This window comes from Tiliqua scincoides, chromosome 6 (genome assembly GCF_035046505.1).
Source record: "Tiliqua scincoides isolate rTilSci1 chromosome 6, rTilSci1.hap2, whole genome shotgun sequence".
Classification (NCBI taxonomy): Eukaryota; Metazoa; Chordata; class Lepidosauria; order Squamata; family Scincidae; genus Tiliqua; species Tiliqua scincoides.
The window spans coordinates 79,271,320-79,292,830 of NC_089826.1; the positions used below are offsets into that span (position 1 = coordinate 79,271,320).

Sequence of the window (21,511 nt, forward strand, 5' to 3'; positions counted from 1 at the left end):
TCTCAAAAGTCCAGGGCAGCTGCAAATGGGTCCTCACACACCAATGTTCTTCTGTTTGTTCTCAGTTCTTCCTGTAGGCATTCTTCATTGCACCTGCCTCATTGCAGGACCTTCCCCCCATTTACACTCCTTTCTGTTTTCCATCTCCATCAGTGTTGTCTTGATAGCCACACTGACTTTCCAGCTGCCATATGTAGCCACATTGGCCATTTTTCAGAAACCAGCTTTAGCCACCATGGCCACGTTTGAGAAACCAGGTTCTATAATGTCACAACAAGCCAATCTATTATGAATATATTTTCACTGACAATTCTGACTTTCAAAATCTTAAATCTGAAAGTGATTCATACAAAGCTGTCAAACCCTTTCAGGGGCAGTCTTTGACATACAGTGTCAGTTGCCTACAACACCAGGCAATGTTAATGCACATGGAGATATTAATGCACCTAGAGCCAAAGAAATGTGCAACAAATTCTGTGTGCTTAAGGAAAGTTTGGCCTTATGTTGCTTCAACATCAACCTACCCCCACATCACCCCTTTTTTGGAATGTCATAAGCAATTTGTGATATGGATTAGGGTCTGCAATGCAAAAGAACAAAGTAAAACATTTTGTTGGGTACACCTAGTGCCCTTTGTTTGGCATGCCCATCGCACAAGATTATACATGCTTGCTCAGTCGTAAGTCCCACTGAGTTCAGTGGAACTTACTCCCAGGTAAGTGTGCACAGGATTGCAGGATTAAAGTAGCTCTTTTGATCAGGTTCATATTTGTTAGATACCATGCAAATCATATTTTAAATTATGTAGTTTATTTAGGCATATGCAGTGTATTTAGGCAAATGGTTAGAGTAGCCCACATGCAACTAGAGTATTAACTTTAACCTTTTTGTTCCTCAAAATTTCTTACAATCCATGTAAGGGAGGCAAAAGCAAATTACAATTATGGAACAGAAAGTGTACTAATTTTTGTTACAGTGTTCACAGCAGTCAACAACACAGCAACATTTTGGAAGGAAAAAAGTCTGTAATGTATGAATTAGCACCAGGAGATGGGTCAAAGTATCTCAAAACACCCTTTTTTATGGGCCTCACATTAAAAAAATTTCTTCCAGTGCTGCTGTGCCAGGATGGGTAAAATTGTCATAGAAAAATGCCTAGGCAATTCTCAATTTAGCAAACCCACATGATCACAAAGCCTGCAAACACAGCTGAGTAGCGAGGTCCCAGTTCCAGAAATAGAATTATTTCCTAAACTGAAAACACAGCTCCTGTTTTTGCATTTTGCAAACCATGCATTTTTTTGGCTGGAACATGAGATAGAGAGGCAATTGTACAGTTAATATTTAGTCTAGCCAAATTCATTTTACAATCACATTTCAGTCATGGGAATACAAAAGTTGTTCTAAGTGGCACTTGTAAAAAACACCATTTAGCTAAACTGCAACCTAGCTTGTGGTCTTAAGAGGTTAGTTGAGCACCTGTAGGGGTTGTGTTCCTACCAATTCTATTAAACATCTGTACAAAGCTATTAGGAGAGAATGTCTGCAATTATAAACTATGCTGAATACATCCAAAGCTACACAGTTTTTGATCACAGTTTTTAAGCACCCCAAACTGGCCATCTTAGTCCTAAATCAGCAAATGGTAGTTGTGTGAGAATCAATGAGGCAGAACAAACAAGTTGAATCCAGACAGCAGGGAGGTGATGCTGGTGAGTAATCCCAGGACTCTTGAAGGAAATGGCATGACTATCCTTAATCATATCCTTGGAACAGGTTCAGAGCCTGAGAGTTGTTTTTTTTTGGGGGGGGGGCCCTTCTCTACTAGCAAAAACCAGGTGGCAGCAGGTACACTGATTGTTTATTGTTTCACAGACTTCACAGGATTGATTATAGGAATGTATTTTTATTCAGGTTGTCCTTGAAGACAACTACAAAGTTACAGGTGCTGCAAAAGTCTGAGGCTCACCTTCTGATGACTATGGGGGAGTGAGGACATATTCAAATTACTGACCTGGCTGCCTGTGTCCCTCTGGGTCCAAGTCAAGATTATACTGCTTACCTTGAAAGGCTTTCAGGGTCAATATGCCTTAGAGACCATTTCTCCCTATATCACCACCCCCTTGTCTGTTATGATCTTCTAATCTGTACTGATAGGTTTTAAAAAATTATTTTAACTGTTTATGATTGCAATCTGCCCTGAAAAAAAGAAATAGTGAACAGCAGGATAATGATTGAAGAATTAAGTACAGTGGGGGCTTCCTTAACCGCTGGTTTGGCAATGGCAGATTTGAGCATCTGCTAATGCTAAGCCTGTAGCTGGAGGGTCTCACAGATGCAACTGAAGTTGCCAGTGTGAACCAGAAGTGACTTCCAGTAGTGTCTGGAAGACCTCACACGACCTCCAGAGGGCTAGATACTCCACCAGATAAGTTATTGTGGTGCTGCACCCCCTTGGTGAATTTAATTATCAATGGATTTTGTTATCCGTGGGGGATCCTGGGACTGATCCTCTGCAGATACCAAGCGCCCACTGTAGTACATTAAAATATATAATTGGGTGAGAATAATAATTTGACTATGGCTACAATCCTAACCACAGTTTCCTGGGAGTAAGCCCAAATGACTACAATGGGATTCACTTCTGAGTAGACCTGAATAGGATTGGGCTTTATGTTGCTTAAAACTACTTGTCACTGCTTCACTACAGCAAACAGAAAAAAAGTTATGGCAGAGAAATGACCATTTTAATCTACAAAGAACTCTATAAATTCTGAACTCCCAAATATATTAGCATGAATGCCCTCAAAAATGAACAATTTCAGTTGCTCCAACTTGCAAAATGGCAGATTTCAATACATTTATTCAGTAGGTCATTCACAAATCTGTTCATTAACAGTTTGTTCTGGAAAGTGAAGTCCACATGTGGACCTTTGAAAGCAAATGTGAACAACACATGATTAAACTTACTGAAATCATTTTGGATGAGTGCCCTAAATGTCATCTCTTGATGGTCATTTCATTAGATGAGACCCATATACGTTTAAGGAAACTGAAGTAAAAGGGAAGAGAGAAACCAAGGCAGTGAACATAGGTTTAAAGGTAACTAACCTTTTTCCACTTCATTCAGATTAGCAGCTTGCAGTGACAAAGACAGAAGAGACTTTTTACATTGTAATGAAACAGCATAGCACAAGTAAATTCATGCACAATTAGCAGCAGCAGAAGAGCTAAGTTGATGTAGCAAAAGTGAAGTAAGCTTTCATTTTTACCTATAGCAAAACACACACGCACACACACACACACACAGGTATGTGCAACTGCAGGCACAGAAAGAGTTTTGTTGCTAGACCAGAGATATCTGTGACCTTAATGGTGGATGATAATGAGCAGCCAGAAAAATGATTAGATAATCTACAGAACGTACACAATGATCCTGACATTCATAAAGATTGAATATGAAGAAAGCCAGATAGAGTTTAAAAGGTACAGAGAATAATATTAAGAGATTTGCAAGAATTTCACATTCAAAAGTTCCATCTATAAGTCTCCTCTGATCCTATATATTTTATTTTTCATAACTTCATGATTAAGGTCTGCAGGTCATTGCAGAGCAAAGCTGTGTTAATATTGTTTACAATATGATTCTTCACATCACTGAAACAGAATTCTATAGCTGGAAAGAAAAGCAAGCCATAGCTTTCAATCCAACACCAGCTAGTAGTCAAAGGTGTTGATTTACAAAAAAAATCTTCAGGGAATACACAGATAAAATCAATAATTTTAGATGAACTTATTTAGGTGTTTTGTACATGTTCCTCTAGAGCAGGGATGTCCAAACATTTTGGCAAGAAGGTCACATAATCTCTCTGACACTGTGTCAGGGGCCAGGAAAAAAAGAATTAATTTACATTTAAAATTTGAATAAATTTACATAAATATATTAGAGATGGAACATATGAATGAATGAATAGTCTTGCAGTAGCTCAAGCCCTACAAAAGGCCTTGCAGAAAGCAAGGTCAGTCTTTCCTTTGCTTACACTGCTGCATCACAGACGTGAAACAGCAAGCAGAGGAGGGAGCCCTCCTCCCGTAGCTCAGGTTAGAGGTCGAACAGTCGTCCTCACACTGAGAGCAGTTGCATCAGGCCAGCAAGTCTCTGGAGGGCCAGAGGCTCATTGGAGACTGGGGGCTCACTGCAGCCCGGATTGGGAGTTCCCGAGGGCCGCAAGTGGCCCCTGGGCCGGGGTTTGGGCACCCGTGCTCTAGATGGTACTGGCATTTTTCATAAAGAAGTCTTTGCTAAATGGAATACAAGGGATTCACTATTTGTTAGTTATCAGGGATGGGCACTCGTGAGTTGCGGAGACTTGTAGAAACTCGAATCATGCGTGTTACTGACTTGTGAGTCAGGGTTTTCCCTCCAAAAGAATCATCTTGTAGATACACGAGTCACAAAGAATTGTCATTTTGGGCCCGCAGCTTGACTTCCTGTGTGCATGTGCTTGCTTACTACTTTTTTGACTGCTTCTGCCTTGCCCCAAAAGACCTTGTGGGCGAACCAGAAGACGGCATCCAAACCAGTGCGAACAGTATTCTTGGTGGCAGTAGGGTATGTTGGCTCCAGGAGGTGAGGGCTGGGGGGGAGTAACCAGAAGAAGGCAGGGGCAGCCAAAATATGAGGAGGGGAGTAGGATCACTTGTCCATCTCTGAAGGAATAGACAACTGATTGGCTGAATAGATGGCCTGATTTTTTTTCTCTGGACAAGGGAGGGAAGAAAGGAGAGCCAAATGGATGGGGGAGGGGCTTCTTATGATAGGAAAATGCCTGGATAGTCTAGGGAGGGGGCTAAGGTGGTGGACAAAACAGAGGTGAGGTGTTTCCCTGCAATAAGAGAGGAACACCTTCCAAACTCATGGCTCATTTGAAGTGGAGGATTCCAACACATCACTGATGGCAGATAGGATGGGAACATCAGGGCAGTGTTAAATGAGAACTCTGACACCCCCCTCACCCTACCTCCTTTTTTTTCCTGAGGAGTTGCACCTGACTAGCAGTTTGACTCACTTTTTGGAAAAAAAAAAAAAAACTCTGACTCAAGTCAAAATCTCTAAAAACAGCTCTGGACAAGTCATGACGGGTACCTGTTTTGAGTCATGAGCAAGTCTAGTCAAGGGGATGGAGACTAGCCACTCAAGTTTCAACTTAGCACTGTGATTCCAGCACATCCCTGGTTAGTGTGTGTGTGTCCCTGGTTAGTGTGTGTGTGTGTGTGTGTGCGTGTGCGTGTGTGTATTTGTATTATACTTATATTCCATTCCTCCATGGGAATCCCAGTGGTCTTCTATCCAGGGGACTAACTGGGTCACACCTTCCCAGGTTCAGCAATGCTACAGTCTCATATGCTTGGAGAACATTCACTGAACCCCAGGAAATTTATTCTTCTAATTTCCAACTAAAGTTTCATCTGCAGGTTATTAACATGAGATTAAAAAACACTATGAACACAACTATAAAGTTACTGATAGGTCTGAAAATGCAGCATGGCCCTGCAGAGTAGACATCAGGTGTGGGGTGATGAAGTCTATTCTGTAATTCTAGGCAGTGAAAGATAATACGTTGAAGCCTTGTCCCCACTAAAATTGAAAACAATTTTATTCAAATATTTTTGTAAACCATCATAAAGACCTAATTGGTGGAAAAGCAGGATATAAATCTGTTAATAAAATCAGAGCAATTTATCACAGCAAACTGTGATTGGTGACTTGGGCTGATGGTTGCCATTTTAGGTGTAATTTCCTCTGCCAGATAAAAGAGAACCACCACTTTAAAGGTGTTTCTTAGCCTAGTTGTAGGAATAACACCTGAATCAGCAACCATCAGCCCATGACAACCAATCACAGTTTGCTGAGCTGGCGTTGCTTTGGGATGAGTATAGATGTTGCATTTGTTGGAGTCCTGGCACCCCAGCCATTACTTCTGAAAGTGTTTCAAGGTGAGGTGGGGTTGGGTGGTCAGGCAGGAAGAAGATGGCAAGGTGCATTTGAGCGATGCATTGACACCTAATCATTCTCTCCCGTAACTGGAGCACTTGAATATTAACTACTGAATTATTTTATCTTTTATTTTTCCTGCCTATTCTTTTTGCCAGATTTTCCAGATACAAAGGGTCTCTAGAAATAATCAGTAAAAGAAAATGCATTAAAAAAAACAACAACCCAAGTTCAATCTTAAATGACTCTGAGTAGCTTAATGCTTCATTTCAACAGACATCAGATTATCCCTGTCTCCAAAATCTGTGAAAGCAAGTCTGATCACAGGTCCTATCAAAGGCAGGACTAAGAAGAAAGTTCCTGATGAGGTATCAGAGAAGTATCAGATATGATATGGAAATACAACCAGTCAGGGGGGTTACACGTTGCCCCAGCATCTGGGGCACTGACATCATGATGTCATATGACTGAGTGTCATGAGATATCACCTCTGAGTTCACTGCCGTTGTACAAATTGATGGTAAGGCCACACCTGGAGTATTGTGTCCAGTTCTGGTCGCCGCATCTCAAAAAGGACATAGTGAAAATGGAAAAGGTGCAAAAGAGAGCGACTAAGATGATTACTGGGCTGGGGCACCTTCCTTATGAGGAAAGGCTACAGCGTTTGGGCCACTTCAGCCTAGAAAAGAGGCGCCTGAGGGGGACATGATTGAAACATACAAAATCATGCAGGGGATGGACAGAGTGGATAGAGAGATGCTCTTTACACTCTCACAAAACACCAGAACCAGGGGACATCCACTAAAACTGACTGTCGGGAGAGTTAGAACAGACAAAAGAAAGTATTTCTTTACTCAGTGTGTGGTTGGTCTGTGGAACCCCTTGCCACAGGATGTGGTGATGGCATCTGGCCTAGATGCCTTTAAAAGGGGATTGGACAAGTTTCTGGAGGAAAAATCCATTATGGGTTACAAGCCATGATGGGTATGTGCAACCTCCTGATTTTAGAAATGGGCTATGACAGATGCAAGGGAGAGCACCATGATGCAGGATGCTTGTTATCAGGTGTGCTCCCTGGGGCATTTGGTGGGGCCGCTGTGAGATATAGGAAGCTGGACTAGATGGGCCTACTATGGCCTGATCCAGTGGGGCTGTTCTTATGTTCCCAAATGGCCACTCAGCTAGTTATTGGCTGTCAAGAGTGCTTGATATAGCTGCCTGCAAGAGTAGTGCACTCATTGTTCTCCCCCCCCCCCAATTCAGTCTATGGATTTCCCCCACTCTCTTTTCTTATAAATTGACACAATGCTAAACATAACACTTCATTCACAAAAAAAACAACTTGGAGAACCTATCATTCATAGTCTTTGGTTGACTGGAAACCTCCCCCCCTTTCATAGTGTCAGAATATCAAGATATATCTTCCCACTGCTAGGACATGAGTGTGAGACTTTTCCACCACACAGGGTGACCCATTCCTATGGACCTTTGTAGGTCCAACCCACATGGAAAATTTGATAAATGCTTAAACTCACAGTGGTTTTAGTTAATAATATTGATTTATATATACAGCACTAGTAAAGGTAAATTGGCTGGCAGCCCAGCCTTGGACATCAGGACATGAATTCAATTTTCTTTTTAGTATCTGATAAATCATCGTAGGACAGTTAAAATGGTACACCCAGTACTATCTCAGTTCCTCCTTTTATGAAGATTTCTGAAACTCGGGGTCCTTTCGTAGCTGCTGTGACTTATGAAGATGAGGTTACTCAGCTAGAACACTAGAACATTCCTGTCATGCAAGAGAAAAGTGATCTCCAACATCATTCTCATTAATGACTTTCCTCTCAGATCTGGATCAACGTATCCATGTTTCTGCCACTATGGTCCTGTATAGTGTATGTTGTTTACATTCTATACACAGTGTAAAGAAGCATTCTTTCTCTTTTCATGATTCCCCAATATATAAACACATAACCCTGCACTCTCTCATCTATGTAACTTTAAAATTATGATCATAACATTACCTTAAGACATGATCCTGCTTTTTTGGATAATAATTTATTTTCCAAAGATTTTGTTTTCTGTTTCTGAATAAGACCTATGCTGTCTTGGTAAATTAATGTAACAGAACTAAAATAACAGTCAATAAGAAATTAATCTTAATTCAAGGTCAGGTTATCCTGTAGCTTGCTGAAGGAATGCAAGAAGTTTTACTAAGATTACTGTTGGGGGAATGATTTTTTAAACACAAATATTTCCTAATATTACATCTGACATCTTGCGCCTAGGGACCATGGCCACAGTCCATCAAATCTGCATGTGTAGGTTTTATTTCCATTTTTGCACAGCTTCCTGTTTCTGCTTCCAAAATGCAAAATAATTTTTGAACCTGTATGAGTTTGAAAGAGGCTTGTAATTCAGTGTACAAGAGATGCATGCATGAAAATTAAAGGAAGCGTGGGGGTACACTTTTGTGACGGATGGGATACACAGAAATGGCTCTGCGGATTATGACCACTTCTGGGAAATTCATCTTCAACCATGTCAGTAGCCAGTATAAGGTGCGATACCAGGGACTGGTGACATACGAGGCTCTCTCCAATTTTGTTCTGCTTTTGCAAAGTATGTTTTTTCATCAATCAAAACTTTGAAGAAAACTAGAAAGAGCACTTAGCTAAATGAACAGAATCCTAAAAGTATTATAAAACACACACACTGTTGACTAAACTAGAAAACAAAGGAGTCAAAGGCTATAATAAACCATCAAAACTTTGCATGGAGCAGTGAGGAACTTGTATTTTCTTTTTCCTACCTGTGTATTCAGGTGGACATAGGCAAGTATAGTTGTTAATTCCATCTACGCAAGTAGAATTATTTTCACAATCATTATCCTCACAATCATCAATATTCACTTCACAGTTTTCACCTTCAAAACCATCTGCACAGGCACACCTGTAAATGAGGAGAACGTGTTAAACTTTTAGACAAGGGATCTGCTTTGTCTTATACCTGAAGGTATAGGTTAATTTTAAGCAGACTCTTACATGAAGGGAGTTTAAAATGATTGTGTACAGTGGGCTTGGCACCCACAGGTTTGAATATCTATGGATGCCGAGCCTGTGGCAGAAGGCCTCAGAGAACCTTCTGGACTTGACCAGAAGTAATTTCTGGACACACCTGGAAGGCTTCGGAGGAGGCAGGGAGGCCATGCGTGACTTCCAGAGGCCAGGTGCAGTCCCCAGGTATGTAACTGCAGTTAAATGCACCCCCTCACGCGAATTTCATTATCCACAGAATTTCGTATCCAAAGGGGGTACTGGAACAGATTCCCCCACAGATACCAAGGGCCTATTCTACATTGCCAAAAAATTGCTCTATAAATATTATGTTACTGGAATTCCTACCTCTCCTTTCCATAGGAGTAGAAAATTTAAAATCCGAGGAAAAAATACTTCTTTTTTTAAATGTGGGGAGACCAGAACTATACAAATTTATAATATTTCAATTGTGTCTGTAGATTTGTATAAGGGCATCACAATACCGGCAGTTTCATTTCTGTTTCTTTTCCCAATCATACCACTGAAATTTGCCTTTTTCATAGCTTCTGCACATTGATGCTTTAACTGAGTTATTCACCATGAAAAAATTTATCTTCTTGTTAGACACCAGACTCTATCAGTGAATATGTGAAAATAGGAAATTTTGTCCCAATATGCATTGCTATAGCCCTATATTGAACCTCATTTGTTATTTTGCTGCCAATTCATAAATTTTAAGAGATCTTTTAGAGCTCTTCATATTTTGCTTGTGTTTTCACCATCCTGAATAATTTGATAATATCTGCAAATTTGTCTGCTTCACTGTTCTCAACAAGCATTTCTCAACCAGTGGTACTCATACACCAGTGGTATTTGAGGTGGAGCCTGGTGATACACATGGGACCCCCAGATACCTGCTGCCTGGCAGCAAAATCAGCAATGCAGTATGACAAGCAGTAATAGCTTGGTGGCAGAGCTCCAGCATGTGCTTTTCATGTGCTTAAAAAAGCCCTCCCTTTCAGCCTGAGCCTCTTAGAGATGTTTGTTGTATTAAATCTGGCCTCCCAATCCAGAAGCAGTTACTTCAGGTGGTACTTCCAATAGGTGGACTATACAAAGTGGTACAGCAGGGGACAAACATTGAGAAACAGTGATTTAAAGCAATTTAAAAAGTAGCAGTTGCAATACAAATCCTTGGGGACCCCACTTCTTACTTCCTCCATTGTGAGAACTGCCCATTTATTCATATTTTCTGCTTCCTGTTTTTCAGCCAGGTACCAATCCATCATAAGAATTGGTCCTGTAATTCCATGTGAGTCCCCTTATGCACTCTAAAGTGATACAGCTTAGACAATGCTTTAGCACCTCAGTGAGAAGGAAACCTGAGTCATTCATCCATATGTAGGATTTTGAATATTTCACAGACAGATGCACATATACACACATGTGTGTTTGAGTAAAAGCTGAGGCTTCTGCTGTATCTAAAAGATGCTAACTTCTCTGAGGCAGAAACCATGCATTTATTTATTTCTTAATTTTTGGATCTGTGCAGTCCCAATGAAAACATGGCTTTATGATGATCACTATCACAAGGTGGTACTGAGAACACACATTAACTTGTTGTGTACCATTGAAGCAATGTGTTCTTGAGAACTTCTTATTCATTTTAGCTCTTTGAAACTGTGATTAAAACATTAGAGGTGCAATCCTAACCAACTTTCACCAAGGTAAGGGAACAAACATTCCCTTGAGGAGGACTCTATGACTGCCACCCAACTGCAGGATTCAAAACATGCCCCACTGGCACAGCCATGTCAGTGCAGGAAAGTTGGTAAGGATTTGGGTCTAATTTACCACAATATTAAAATATATCAGATTAATTTCAAATAGAAAGCAGTTTAACCTTTGGCTAAAATTTAGATATTAAAAAATAAGGATAATTTTTTTTAATGAACAGGAGGAATCAAGACTGCTTCTTACAAGCTAGAAGAATGGATTAGCATACGTATTTGAAATTATTAGATCGACTTATTAAGGAACTCTGTTTCATAATTCATGAAGTACATCTGGGGTAATTGTACTGTGTGATTAAATAACTCTAGATTAAAAATGCTCACAGCATGTTTATCCACTGGTGTGCTGGTTTGGCAATGAATCATTAATTTTCTGTTCCACTGGGATTTACATCTGATCATTTACAGGCTGTCTGTTGATATAATGCACAGAACAACAGCTGAATTGTGAGACTTTTCAGTAGGGATCCAGCTAGCTATTAATTAGCATAATAGAGTCAACACCATGTTGTCTTGCCCTGTTATGCCTTGACTAATAACAATGTATTTAAAAAAGAAAAAAAAAACTTTCATAGCACACTAAGCTCATTGATGTGACTTCAAGTTTCCCGAATACTACAGAGCCAGAACTGGGGGTTTACGCTTATCTAGACACGTTCCCACTTCTCATTACTTTGTGGGATCAAAGATTAATAGCATACAGACTTTTGTGTTTTTTGCTAGCTCAACAAGCCTTTCAAACTCAGTAGGGCTTCTCTTCTGTCTCCCAGATTAAAAAAAAACAAAAAACCTACCAAAATCCATCCTTCTCGCCTTCTTTTAAGTGACAAGTCCCCCCTTGTTTACAAGGGTTGCTAATGCAGGCATGAATTGGAATATCACAATCCTGGCCCTAGAAATGAAACAGCAAAGTTATGAGACTAAGAAAACAAAATGCAATTTTCATTTTAAACTGTAAAATAATAGGTATTTCTCCACAGTGGCATAGCAAGTGGAAGGTGGGCCACTCTGGCTGCTAGGCCAGAAGGGGGTGCCACATGAGGCTCATCCAAGATGGCAGTGCCAGCAAAAGAAGCAGCAGCAGCACCAGCATGATTGCTGGCATGTAGAGGCTGCCACTGCCTCCTCCTGTTTTGGTGGCTTTGTGATCTTTCTGCTGCCCCATTACTTTTCCTTTGAGGCTGAGCCTCCCAAGGAGAAGGAACAGGGCGGCAGTGAGATTACAAAGCCTCCATCACCTTCTGTTCCAGGAGAACTAAGAAGTGACATCATGGCATCATGTCACTGCCCTGGGTTCCGGGGCCTCTGGCAATGCCACTGTACTTCCACACTTTTAAAACAGCTGCTTGCTGCTCTTTCCACAGAGTGGCTACAGCTCAGTGACAGAGCACATACTTGGATGTCCCAGTTTCAAACCCTTTGAAGCTCAAAGGGGCTCATGTAACAGGATGGGAAACATCCTGTTCTGCTTGAGACACTGCAGGGTCAGCTGCAGCAGACAGTACTGGGTAGGTGGACAAATGGTCTAAGATGGTATAAAGAAACTTCACGTGATCTCCATACCTTGAACCCATAGGGGCAGGTACATCTGTAGAAATCCACAGGGTCACTGTTGCAAGTTCCATCATTTTTGCATGGATTTGATAGGCAGGGACTACATTTGGCAAGAATGTTGACATCCACCGGACCTTCAAACAAACACAGATTTATAATCACAGACGCAAGCCTGTAATTGTTGGTGTCAAACAACTTTTCAGTTAGATGGAATCAAAAAACGTTTACTGAAATCCAAGATCTTGAGGCTATACTAGCGAAACCAGTGATACACATGCCATGTGCAAACACTCTGGTGTTGTGGTCATGTAGCTCTCATTTGAGAGCCAGGCTGCAAGACGCAGCTACCAGTTCACCAGCCTGCCAACAAAAAACTGCATGAAAATGATGGCTTCAGAAGGGGGTGGTGTAGCTTAATGACAAAATATGGACCCTGAAGTCCATAGCTCAAATATCTTTGTCACCCACAAACACAGCAGGAGGCTTTAGGCGAAATACTTTCATCTCAGTCTCAGTTCTTCAACTGCAATGTGGTGATAATAATGTCCTACTTTACTGGACTACAGCCAAGGATGACTGAAACAATGTATGTGATGCACTTGGAACACCTGAAATATACAATATATGAGGGTTGGTTCAAAAGTAATGCCTTCTATTTTTTAAATTTCAAATCTTGCGTTGCATGGCATTAGTTTGACTGGGTGGTCACTAGATGTGTTTAGTTTCACCATATAGAGTGGCAATGGATATATCAAGTGAGTGCAACGCATGAGCAGTTCAAAATGGTAGATGTTCAGATACTTGTATAAAAAACGAAGGGCAGTGATTGAATTCTGCACTGAGGAAGAAATCAGTCCAACTGAGATCCATACTTGACTCCAAAATATGTATGGTGACAATATGTACTATTGCCATCAGTACAGTCAGACGTTGGGTGAGATGCTTCAAGAGCAAGAAACATTGTTTACAAGCCTTAGAGCAGCCAACAGGTGACAGCAGTGACAGAAGACAATAAGAGATGAAATGACATGCTCGTAGAAGAGGACCACTGCATCATGTGAACTGTGTGACTCAGTTAGCATTGGAAAACCAGCTGCAAGAACCATCATTAAGGAGCTTGACTACAGAAAGTTTTGTGCCCAGTGATTCCTGAAAATGCTGACAGACAAGCACAAAGAAGCCTGGAAAGTCATCTGGAACACTATGAAAATGAAAGGGAGATTTTTCTGTCATGCATTGTCACAGGAGATGCAACCTGGGTCCACTGTTAACGATTAAGAGACAGTCGATGGAATTAGACTGAGGTAGTGGTAGCTCAAGTATAGCCTATTTGCAGCAGGAGAAGACGGGGTCAGAGTCTTCAAAAGTCAATCAGGTCCTTTTTCAGTACTTCCAGGCCCTCAAGATTGATGGAAAACATCAGAAAAAATGAATAGCATCCAGGAAATTAATTGTGGTGGTCTGGTGGAACTGAATGCCCGCTAAGGAGATAAAGCAGGGTATAAACTTCTAAATAAAAAAATTACATGAGACAATTTTCAGAACAACAAAGATCCTATACCTCTAAAAATACCAATAGAGTGGGACTAACAGAAAAGGAAAAAGATTAAAGTGTGGGGCAAACAGAAGGAGACAACAGCAACTCTTAATATGGAATTGAAAGACAAAATTGGTGAGGGAAAATATGACAGGAAAACAAGAGGGAAAAAGAAGAGAGCGTAGCAACAGAGTACGGATGTGTCAATGATTCTGTTCCTGGAGTGGGGAAGGTACGTGCAGCCGCCACAACTATGCTTAAATTTTAACATGTGATATGGTCCAAAAAAGGTTGACTATAAAGCAATTCAGTCTGTGCGGAGCATCCACATGACAAGATATACTGTATTACATTATGAGCATGATGAAGAGGGGTCTACCCAGTTCTCTGGTATGGAAACACAAACTTTGGACCAGGTAAGTGGTACTGTGTGGAGAGGAAACAAGGCTTAGAAAGGAATCAAGGACAAGATGAAGATTATAATCATATTCAAGGTGCTGGTGCCTGAAGGCGGTAATAAGCAAATAAAATATCTGGGAAAGAAATCAGAACAAATGTGGAGCAAATAAAATATCTGTGTCAAAGAATCAGAAGGCTCATCAACATTCTGAAGTTGTCAAATGTGAAGAACCTACAAGACAGGAGAGGAGAGATCCAGGCACAGAAATAACTGAGGTTACTGAAGAATAAACCCATGTGCTGGCAATGATAATTTAGGAGAGTAATTCATGACTATTTTAAAAAAACGAAAGGTAGTTTAAGATGCCAGGGTATGCTATAGTATAGCGGTTCTCAAACTCCTTAACTATGCAACCCACTGAATCATCTGCAGTAGGTCCTGGGCCCACAACTAGGAAACTGCAAGGCAATAAGGGGCTTGAACAGTAAGGGGCTTCTAGGTCGCACGGGCTCGCAATCCACGTCATTGGCTGTGCTGCACTGCATCACAGCCCAGAATGCCTTGCAGGCAGGTTCCCAAAGATATTCTGGGGCGTGATATGGCCCGGCTAATGAGTGGGACGTGGGCCAGCGTGATCCGGAGGCAGCTTCCAGTCGCATCAGGCCCACAACCCACAGAAAATTGGGTCACAACCCACAATTTGAGAAATGCTGCTAGAGTACTGAAAGAGTAATTTATAAAAAGTTATCCAAGCAAAGAGGGGAAATATCATCAACAAAACATGCATGGCTTAGGAAAAAGTTTGCTTGATAAAACACACAGGGAAGGTCAGAAGGTCTTGTCTTAAACAGAAATCCAGTCAAGCACACTTTGCAATCTTACCTGGTATAAGAAAACCACAAGGCCCTGGAATCTCTAGAGGCAGGGCATGAATTGTGAAATGCCAAAAGCAAAAAATTGAAAGTCCGTTAGATGCGACACCCAAAAAAAGAAATATTGTATATTGTAATTGGGACACTACTCTAAGTAAGAATGCATCTATGTTCAGTGACTATGTTCAACTCACTGCATTTTTAATAAATGACTCATGCAGAGCTTTAAATTCAGATGGGCATGTAGACTTTCAGCTGCATGGTTATTTTATTTTCATTTGTATATAGTTTCACACTGGTATTCATGATGACAAATTCTTCACTTTTAATTCTGGACAGGTACACAAGACCAAAACATAGACAGTCCATACCCAGAGACTGACTCCTAGTGTTTATAATTATAGGAATCAACATGGCACACTAGATCCTACTGTTCAAAACAGTACTTGCAATTGTTCCCAAGACTAACAAAAATAGCTGAGTAGTAAATTTATTACAAAACAATTCATTCCACATTCATGTATTAGAAGAAAAAAGGGCAGAAGAATACCATGGGGCAATGCAGAGATGTCTAAAACACAAGAACAATAGCCGTAAATGCCTCCCAGAGGAACCCGTTCTAACAGATGTAGGCTTCTGCTTAGGATGTCACTACATTTTTTTAAAAAGTGAAACAAATATGACTGAGAGAGTTCATAACAATGAATTTCAAGGCATCTTATGTACTTTTTTTTCCAGGAAAGACTTTCTAAGTTGATAAAAATGTAGTGTGTGAAACAACATTCTAAGTATGAACAGACATATGTTTGTAAATACATGTGTAAGCACATTCCTCAGGGAATTGAGATTGGCTGCAGCTCTCTGTAGAATGTGCACTCATTGGCAAGCTTGGGTTTAATATGTGAAATGGTCCTAATTCATTTAGACAAAATACAATGCATGTCGACAATCAAACCTGGAACGGTGTTCAACTGAAACAAACCTGAGCTGCACCATTTTTGGGTACCAAGAAACTGAATATTGTCAACATCTTGGATAAGATGGAGTCAGAGAATAAAATGTTTCCATTTTTCCCAATTGGAAGCAGGTAGTGTGCAGAACAATCAGTATCAAAGGCAATTTAACTACTGTGTTCTAAGATTTCAGTTTGTATTTGAGAAATAAGAATTTTTTCACCCCAAACTATACCTTGACAAGTGAACTTCTTGGATGGGGTGGTGAGAAGTAGTTTGTCAGCCATTTCTCCAGGACCAGCACATCGAGCTATACCAGGTTCTTTGTATTCCGACTTGACCCAATCAGACAACCATTGCATGTTACAGTCACAGTGAAGAGGATTTGCTCCAATGGCACTGTAGAACAAAGAACAGAATTGCCCTGTCATATGCTCAGAGCCCAAATTAAATGGAAATGTGGCAAAAAAAATATTTCAACGGTAAATCTGATGCACTAACTTGTTAGAAAGTTGTTTTAAAAAACGAGAATGTGAATTTTTAGTTCAAAATGGGTTTCTAGAAAATATTAGTAATAAACTGCCTGAATAAGTCATTATAAAAGAATTTATTATAAAAGGATTAACTCAGTGGTTCCCAAAGTGTATGCTGGGTGCCTCGGGGTACATGGGCTCTGTAGGATGTCCCCGGTGGCCTCTTCTTCCTGGCTTTTCTGGGCTCCCCAGAAATGTAAATACACTGGGCTGCCAGTATCTGTGGATCCGGCAGACTTACCGGATCCACAGACTTACCGGATTCATGACTTACCATGAATGCCAGCAGGTAACTGGGGACCCAATGTAATTGTATTTAAAAACAACAAAAATGTGCCAGAACCACTGTTCCTACATTGCTGTGGTGGAACTGTGCCATTTCCAAGACTTTCAGGACTAAAAATAGCTCTAAAGACCTACTTGCGGTCTCGCGGAGGTTCCTCTCTCCTCCCAGCATTGCTATACTGCATTCAGCCACTAGATTGGATGAATGTAATGGAATTCAATTATTCAGTTCAGGAAGTGGGTCTTTGGAGTTACTTTTAGCCCTGAGAGCCTAGGAACACCAGTTTTGGCACTTTTTTTTTGGTTTAAACACACACACACACACACACACACACACACTATGTATCCTGCATTTCTCCTTGAAGGGCCCCCGAAGCAGCTTTCAAAACTCAAAACTACATTTAAAGCACTATTCAATAAAAATATTGACTTATTAACTGAATACTCACAGATGTGATAATGCTGAAAGGTCATTAAAAGCACCATCAGGAACAACAGAAATATCATTGCCATGTAATGATCTAAGCAGAGAAAAAACCATGTGTGTTACTAGAAGTGAATGAGAAAATCCTTATTTGACAACAAAGCGCAGTGGCTTTCCACAGGTTTGTGTAAATCTTTACTAATATCACTGCCCTATAAGCCTGAAATCCCCCTAGAATATTTAGGGCATAGTCATATCCTGCACTGGATCAGGCAAGACAAAAGGCTTGTGCCTTATCCAGCACAGGATAGGTGCCCAAAGTAGATCAGCCAGAGGTAAGGAGAAACTTTTCCTTTTACCTCCAGGTAAGCCACCCTTGCATCTATGGGTCTCCTTGGACTTGCGTCACCTCCTGAGGTGGCACAAGTCTGAGGGGAGTGGAGCGTCTTAAAGTTACTCTGAACTCCCCGGGAACAGAGGTTGGGATCCAGTATAACTGCCAGGTCCCAGGCCCGCCTCCCACTCCCCACCTGCCTGCCCCCGAGGCCGCCCACCGCCTGCCCTCCCCCACCCCAGAATGTCTCCCTCCCGCCTCTTCCCTGCCCACCCCAAAGTTTTGCGTTGGCTGAGCTCAGCTGACACAAGACTCGGAGCCTCTGTTGGCGTGGACGCTTATTCTAGCCTCCACGCGCCGGCCTAGCCGACTCATGAGGAGGTGCAAGCCTGCCTTATGGCACATTTGCGATCCTCCTGGGCTGGCACAAGGGACTTGCACCAGCCTAAGCACAGCTCAGGATCGCGCTGTTAGTCACCAAGGGGTTGCCACAATTTACTTTAAGCCTGGGCAGAACGTAGTCTGACTATCAAGAGACTGGAACAAAAGCCCTCCCTCCCCATCTCCCATAATGTTGAGTAAGGCAAAGCACATGCTACATTATTGCAGGGTGGCCAACCTTCCCAATTCAGGGCTTCTGGACCTTGAACAACAGAGTAGCAGAGGAAATTTCAGCAGGTGCAGTTTGTCATCTGCTGCAGTTGCTGAAATTCCCTCTTCCTCACAACTGTTAAAGGTCCAGGAGCCCTGAAGTGGAAAGGTCGGCCACCCCTGCATTATCACATTGAGTTGTTTTTTTTAAATCTCCACCAACAGCAACAAGAAAGTGGAGGGGATGGGGAAATTTGCAGTATGATGTCATATCACATGTTTTGCATTACTAAACATTAAAGAGGTCGAGAAGCAGTCTCTTTCACATGTGATATGTCATTCTAGTCAAAGAGAAAGAGCCAATCTTTATCAGCACACAAGATTTAATTACAGTCACGGTACTCTTTCAAGTAAGTGTAACATAGTAAAAAAAATGCTCATCAAGCCAAAAGATGACATAAGAAACAGACCGTTTACCAATTTATGTGAGGTGGTGCAATGTGTTGCGGATCCCCGCAGCACAGAGTGAGCTTAATGCTTTTGAGACTTGATGCAAAATTGTTTAAGTGGTGTCCAGCCCTAGACTGGAGCTGGGACCCGGATACTGTCAACAGCTCAGGGATACTGGTTGGCAACCTTCGTCTTGAAAGACTATGGTATAAGCCTACAGCACCCAGTATTCCCAGGCGGTCTCCCATCCAAGTACTAACCAGGCCTGACCCTGCTTAGCTTCCAAGATCAGACGAGATCAGGCATGTCCTTCTCCAATGAAAACAGACCCAGTTTTCGGAAGTGGAGCACGATCGCTCCACTTTCACTTCTGCTGACCTGCAAAAGCTCGCGCAGGGCTCCCCGTACCCCAGGACAGCTGCTTCAGGGACTGGTGAGTGTACCCCAGTTCCTGCAGCCCAGTCAGAAGTGAAAGTGGAGCGATCGCGCTCCGCTTCCGGTTTAGCAGAGGTGGGGCGCGATCGCCCCACTTTCACTTGTGAAGCTTCTGGGAGTCCTGCAGACAGTCATGCAGGGCTCCCCACATCCCTGGGAGGCTGCAGGAGGCTTTCCCTTAAGGGGGAAGAGACCAGGGCCCTCAGGCTGGGGCGCCGTAACACCTCAGTCTGAAAACCTCTGAGTTAGGGAATAACTGCAATTTAATCATGAAATCAGAAATTGTTTTAGATTGATTCCATGTAGGCACCATTGCAAATAACTAATTAGGAAATTATCTTGATAAGAAAACACCAAGACCAGGTTTCATATATTAATAAGATAGAGGCTGTTTACCACACTGGTTGCATCCTACACCACTCCAGAACATACTAAATGATGGAATGAGGTGTTGAGGGGAATCAAGTGGAAAGCTTCCCTGCAAATATTTCAGCTCCCCTAGGTCCAGGGGTTCTGGTAAGGAAACAACTATGCAGGAGATGAATAAAGCAGATAGGGAGTTGTTTTCCCACTCACACAACACCAGAACCAGGGGACATCTGGTTCTAAGTGTTGGGAGAGTTAGGACAGACAAAAGAAAATATTTCTTTACCCAGTGTGCAATTAGTCTGTGGAACTCCTTGCCATAGGATATGGTGATGGCATCTGGTCTAGATGTCTTTAAAAGGGGATTGAACTAATTTCTGGAGGAAAAGTCCATCATGGGTTACAAGTCATGATAGGCATGTGCAAGCTCCTGATTTTAGAAAAGTAGGAAATCTCTGAATGGCAGATACAAGGGATGTCACTAGGATGCAGGTCTCTTGTTGTCTTATGTGCTTGTGAAGGCACCTGATGGACCACTGTGAAATACAGGAGGCTGGACTAGATGGGTCTTTGGCCTGATCCAGTGGGGCTCTTCTTATGTTCTTATCCAGCCATTTTCAACCACTGTGCCATGGCACGTTGGTGTGCATGAGTGGTTCACAGGTGTGCCACAGACATTTTGGGGGAAGGTCATTTATTAGTAGGGTCAATGGGGATATGAACCCCCTAGTGACAATATAGTGTGCCTCAGCAATTATCAAAAACCTAATGGTGTGCCCTGACAATGTTAGTGCCTTGTCAGTGTGCTGTAAGATGAAAAAGGCTGAAAATCACTGTTCTTATCTCTTGTGATTTTTGCTATTTGTGTTTCTGGAGTTGCCTGGAGTAAGCCAGAAAAGGATGGGGCACCCAAGCTGCATATACAGTGTTATGAAGAAGGCCTAATCTTCCAAGTTGTATATTCAAGGAATAATAGAATAATATTACTCACAGCAACCTAAGCGATTTCAAGCCATCAAATGTTCGTGCTGGAATACATCTCAGACGATTGTAGCTGAGAATTCTGAAAGCACACAAGAATCAATTTTCAAACTATACAACAGTTTTGGGTGCATCATTCCAGGTCACACATTACAATGTTCGCAATTCTCACACAGGCAAAAACCAGATCGGTTTGTAAGATGACAAATACTGTATTCTTCCCGTGCATTCCCTGTTACACACAGGCACTTACAAGGTAAGCAGCTGAGTCATGTTGCTGAAGCTCTGGTTAGAAAGAGTGCTGATTCTGTTGTTACTTAGATCTCTACAAAAAATAAATTCAGAAATTCAATCCTTGGCGTTATAACACAAATCTTGAGACAACAAATTTAATTAGTAGATGAGGAGACATTACTAATGTCTTACTCATATTGCCATTCATTCAGTTTATATTGCTGCATGCAGTGTAAATACCCAGCAAACCATTTGGCATAAATAGCGATAAAAACCAACAACAAAACAACAATGCAGTGGTATTGTAGGAAGAAAAGAGCAAACAATTCCTCAGGATGTAGTGCATTACTCCTCACAAACATAACTATATACCAAGACTTTCTAAAAAAAACAGCTAATTGCTACCTATGATCTGTTTCTAGCATTACTTTTATAGATAGGTTGATAGATACTTGACGCTTATTTTAATGCAAATATATGCATTCAGCCAAGTGACTTCCAGAACAATGATCAATGTAGATCTTTGAAGTTATGAGATCTACACATAACTCTTCGTCACTGTTGTGTTTTAAATACGAATCCATTTTTTTAAAGTGGGAAAACAAAGTAAATATAAGTGTGGGCCAAACCTTATCTGACTTTCCAGCACCAAAGCAGCCCCAATGCACAGCTGCACTAGCGCTGGAAAGCTGGATAGGATTGGGCCCTGTGTCTCTTTAAAACTGTGAATTAT

The 21,511-nt window shown here is 41.5% G+C and overlaps 1 protein-coding gene across 1 annotated transcript in view; it reads right to left on the bottom strand.

The window, feature by feature from the left end:
* The window catches only part of SLIT2 (slit guidance ligand 2), a 92,262-nt gene that overhangs the window by 19,085 nt on the left and 51,666 nt on the right, over positions 1-21,511 (bottom strand). Inside the window, exons 20-27 of the mRNA XM_066633000.1 lie at positions 20,798-20,869; positions 20,555-20,626; positions 17,413-17,484; positions 16,381-16,544; positions 12,393-12,517; positions 11,624-11,721; positions 8,811-8,950; positions 3,112-3,138 (exon numbers count right to left, since the gene is read on the bottom strand). Of these exons, the coding sequence (XP_066489097.1) occupies positions 3,112-3,138; positions 8,811-8,950; positions 11,624-11,721; positions 12,393-12,517; positions 16,381-16,544; positions 17,413-17,484; positions 20,555-20,626; positions 20,798-20,869 (770 nt within the window). The remainder of the gene's footprint in view (positions 1-3,111; positions 3,139-8,810; positions 8,951-11,623; positions 11,722-12,392; positions 12,518-16,380; positions 16,545-17,412; positions 17,485-20,554; positions 20,627-20,797; positions 20,870-21,511) is intronic.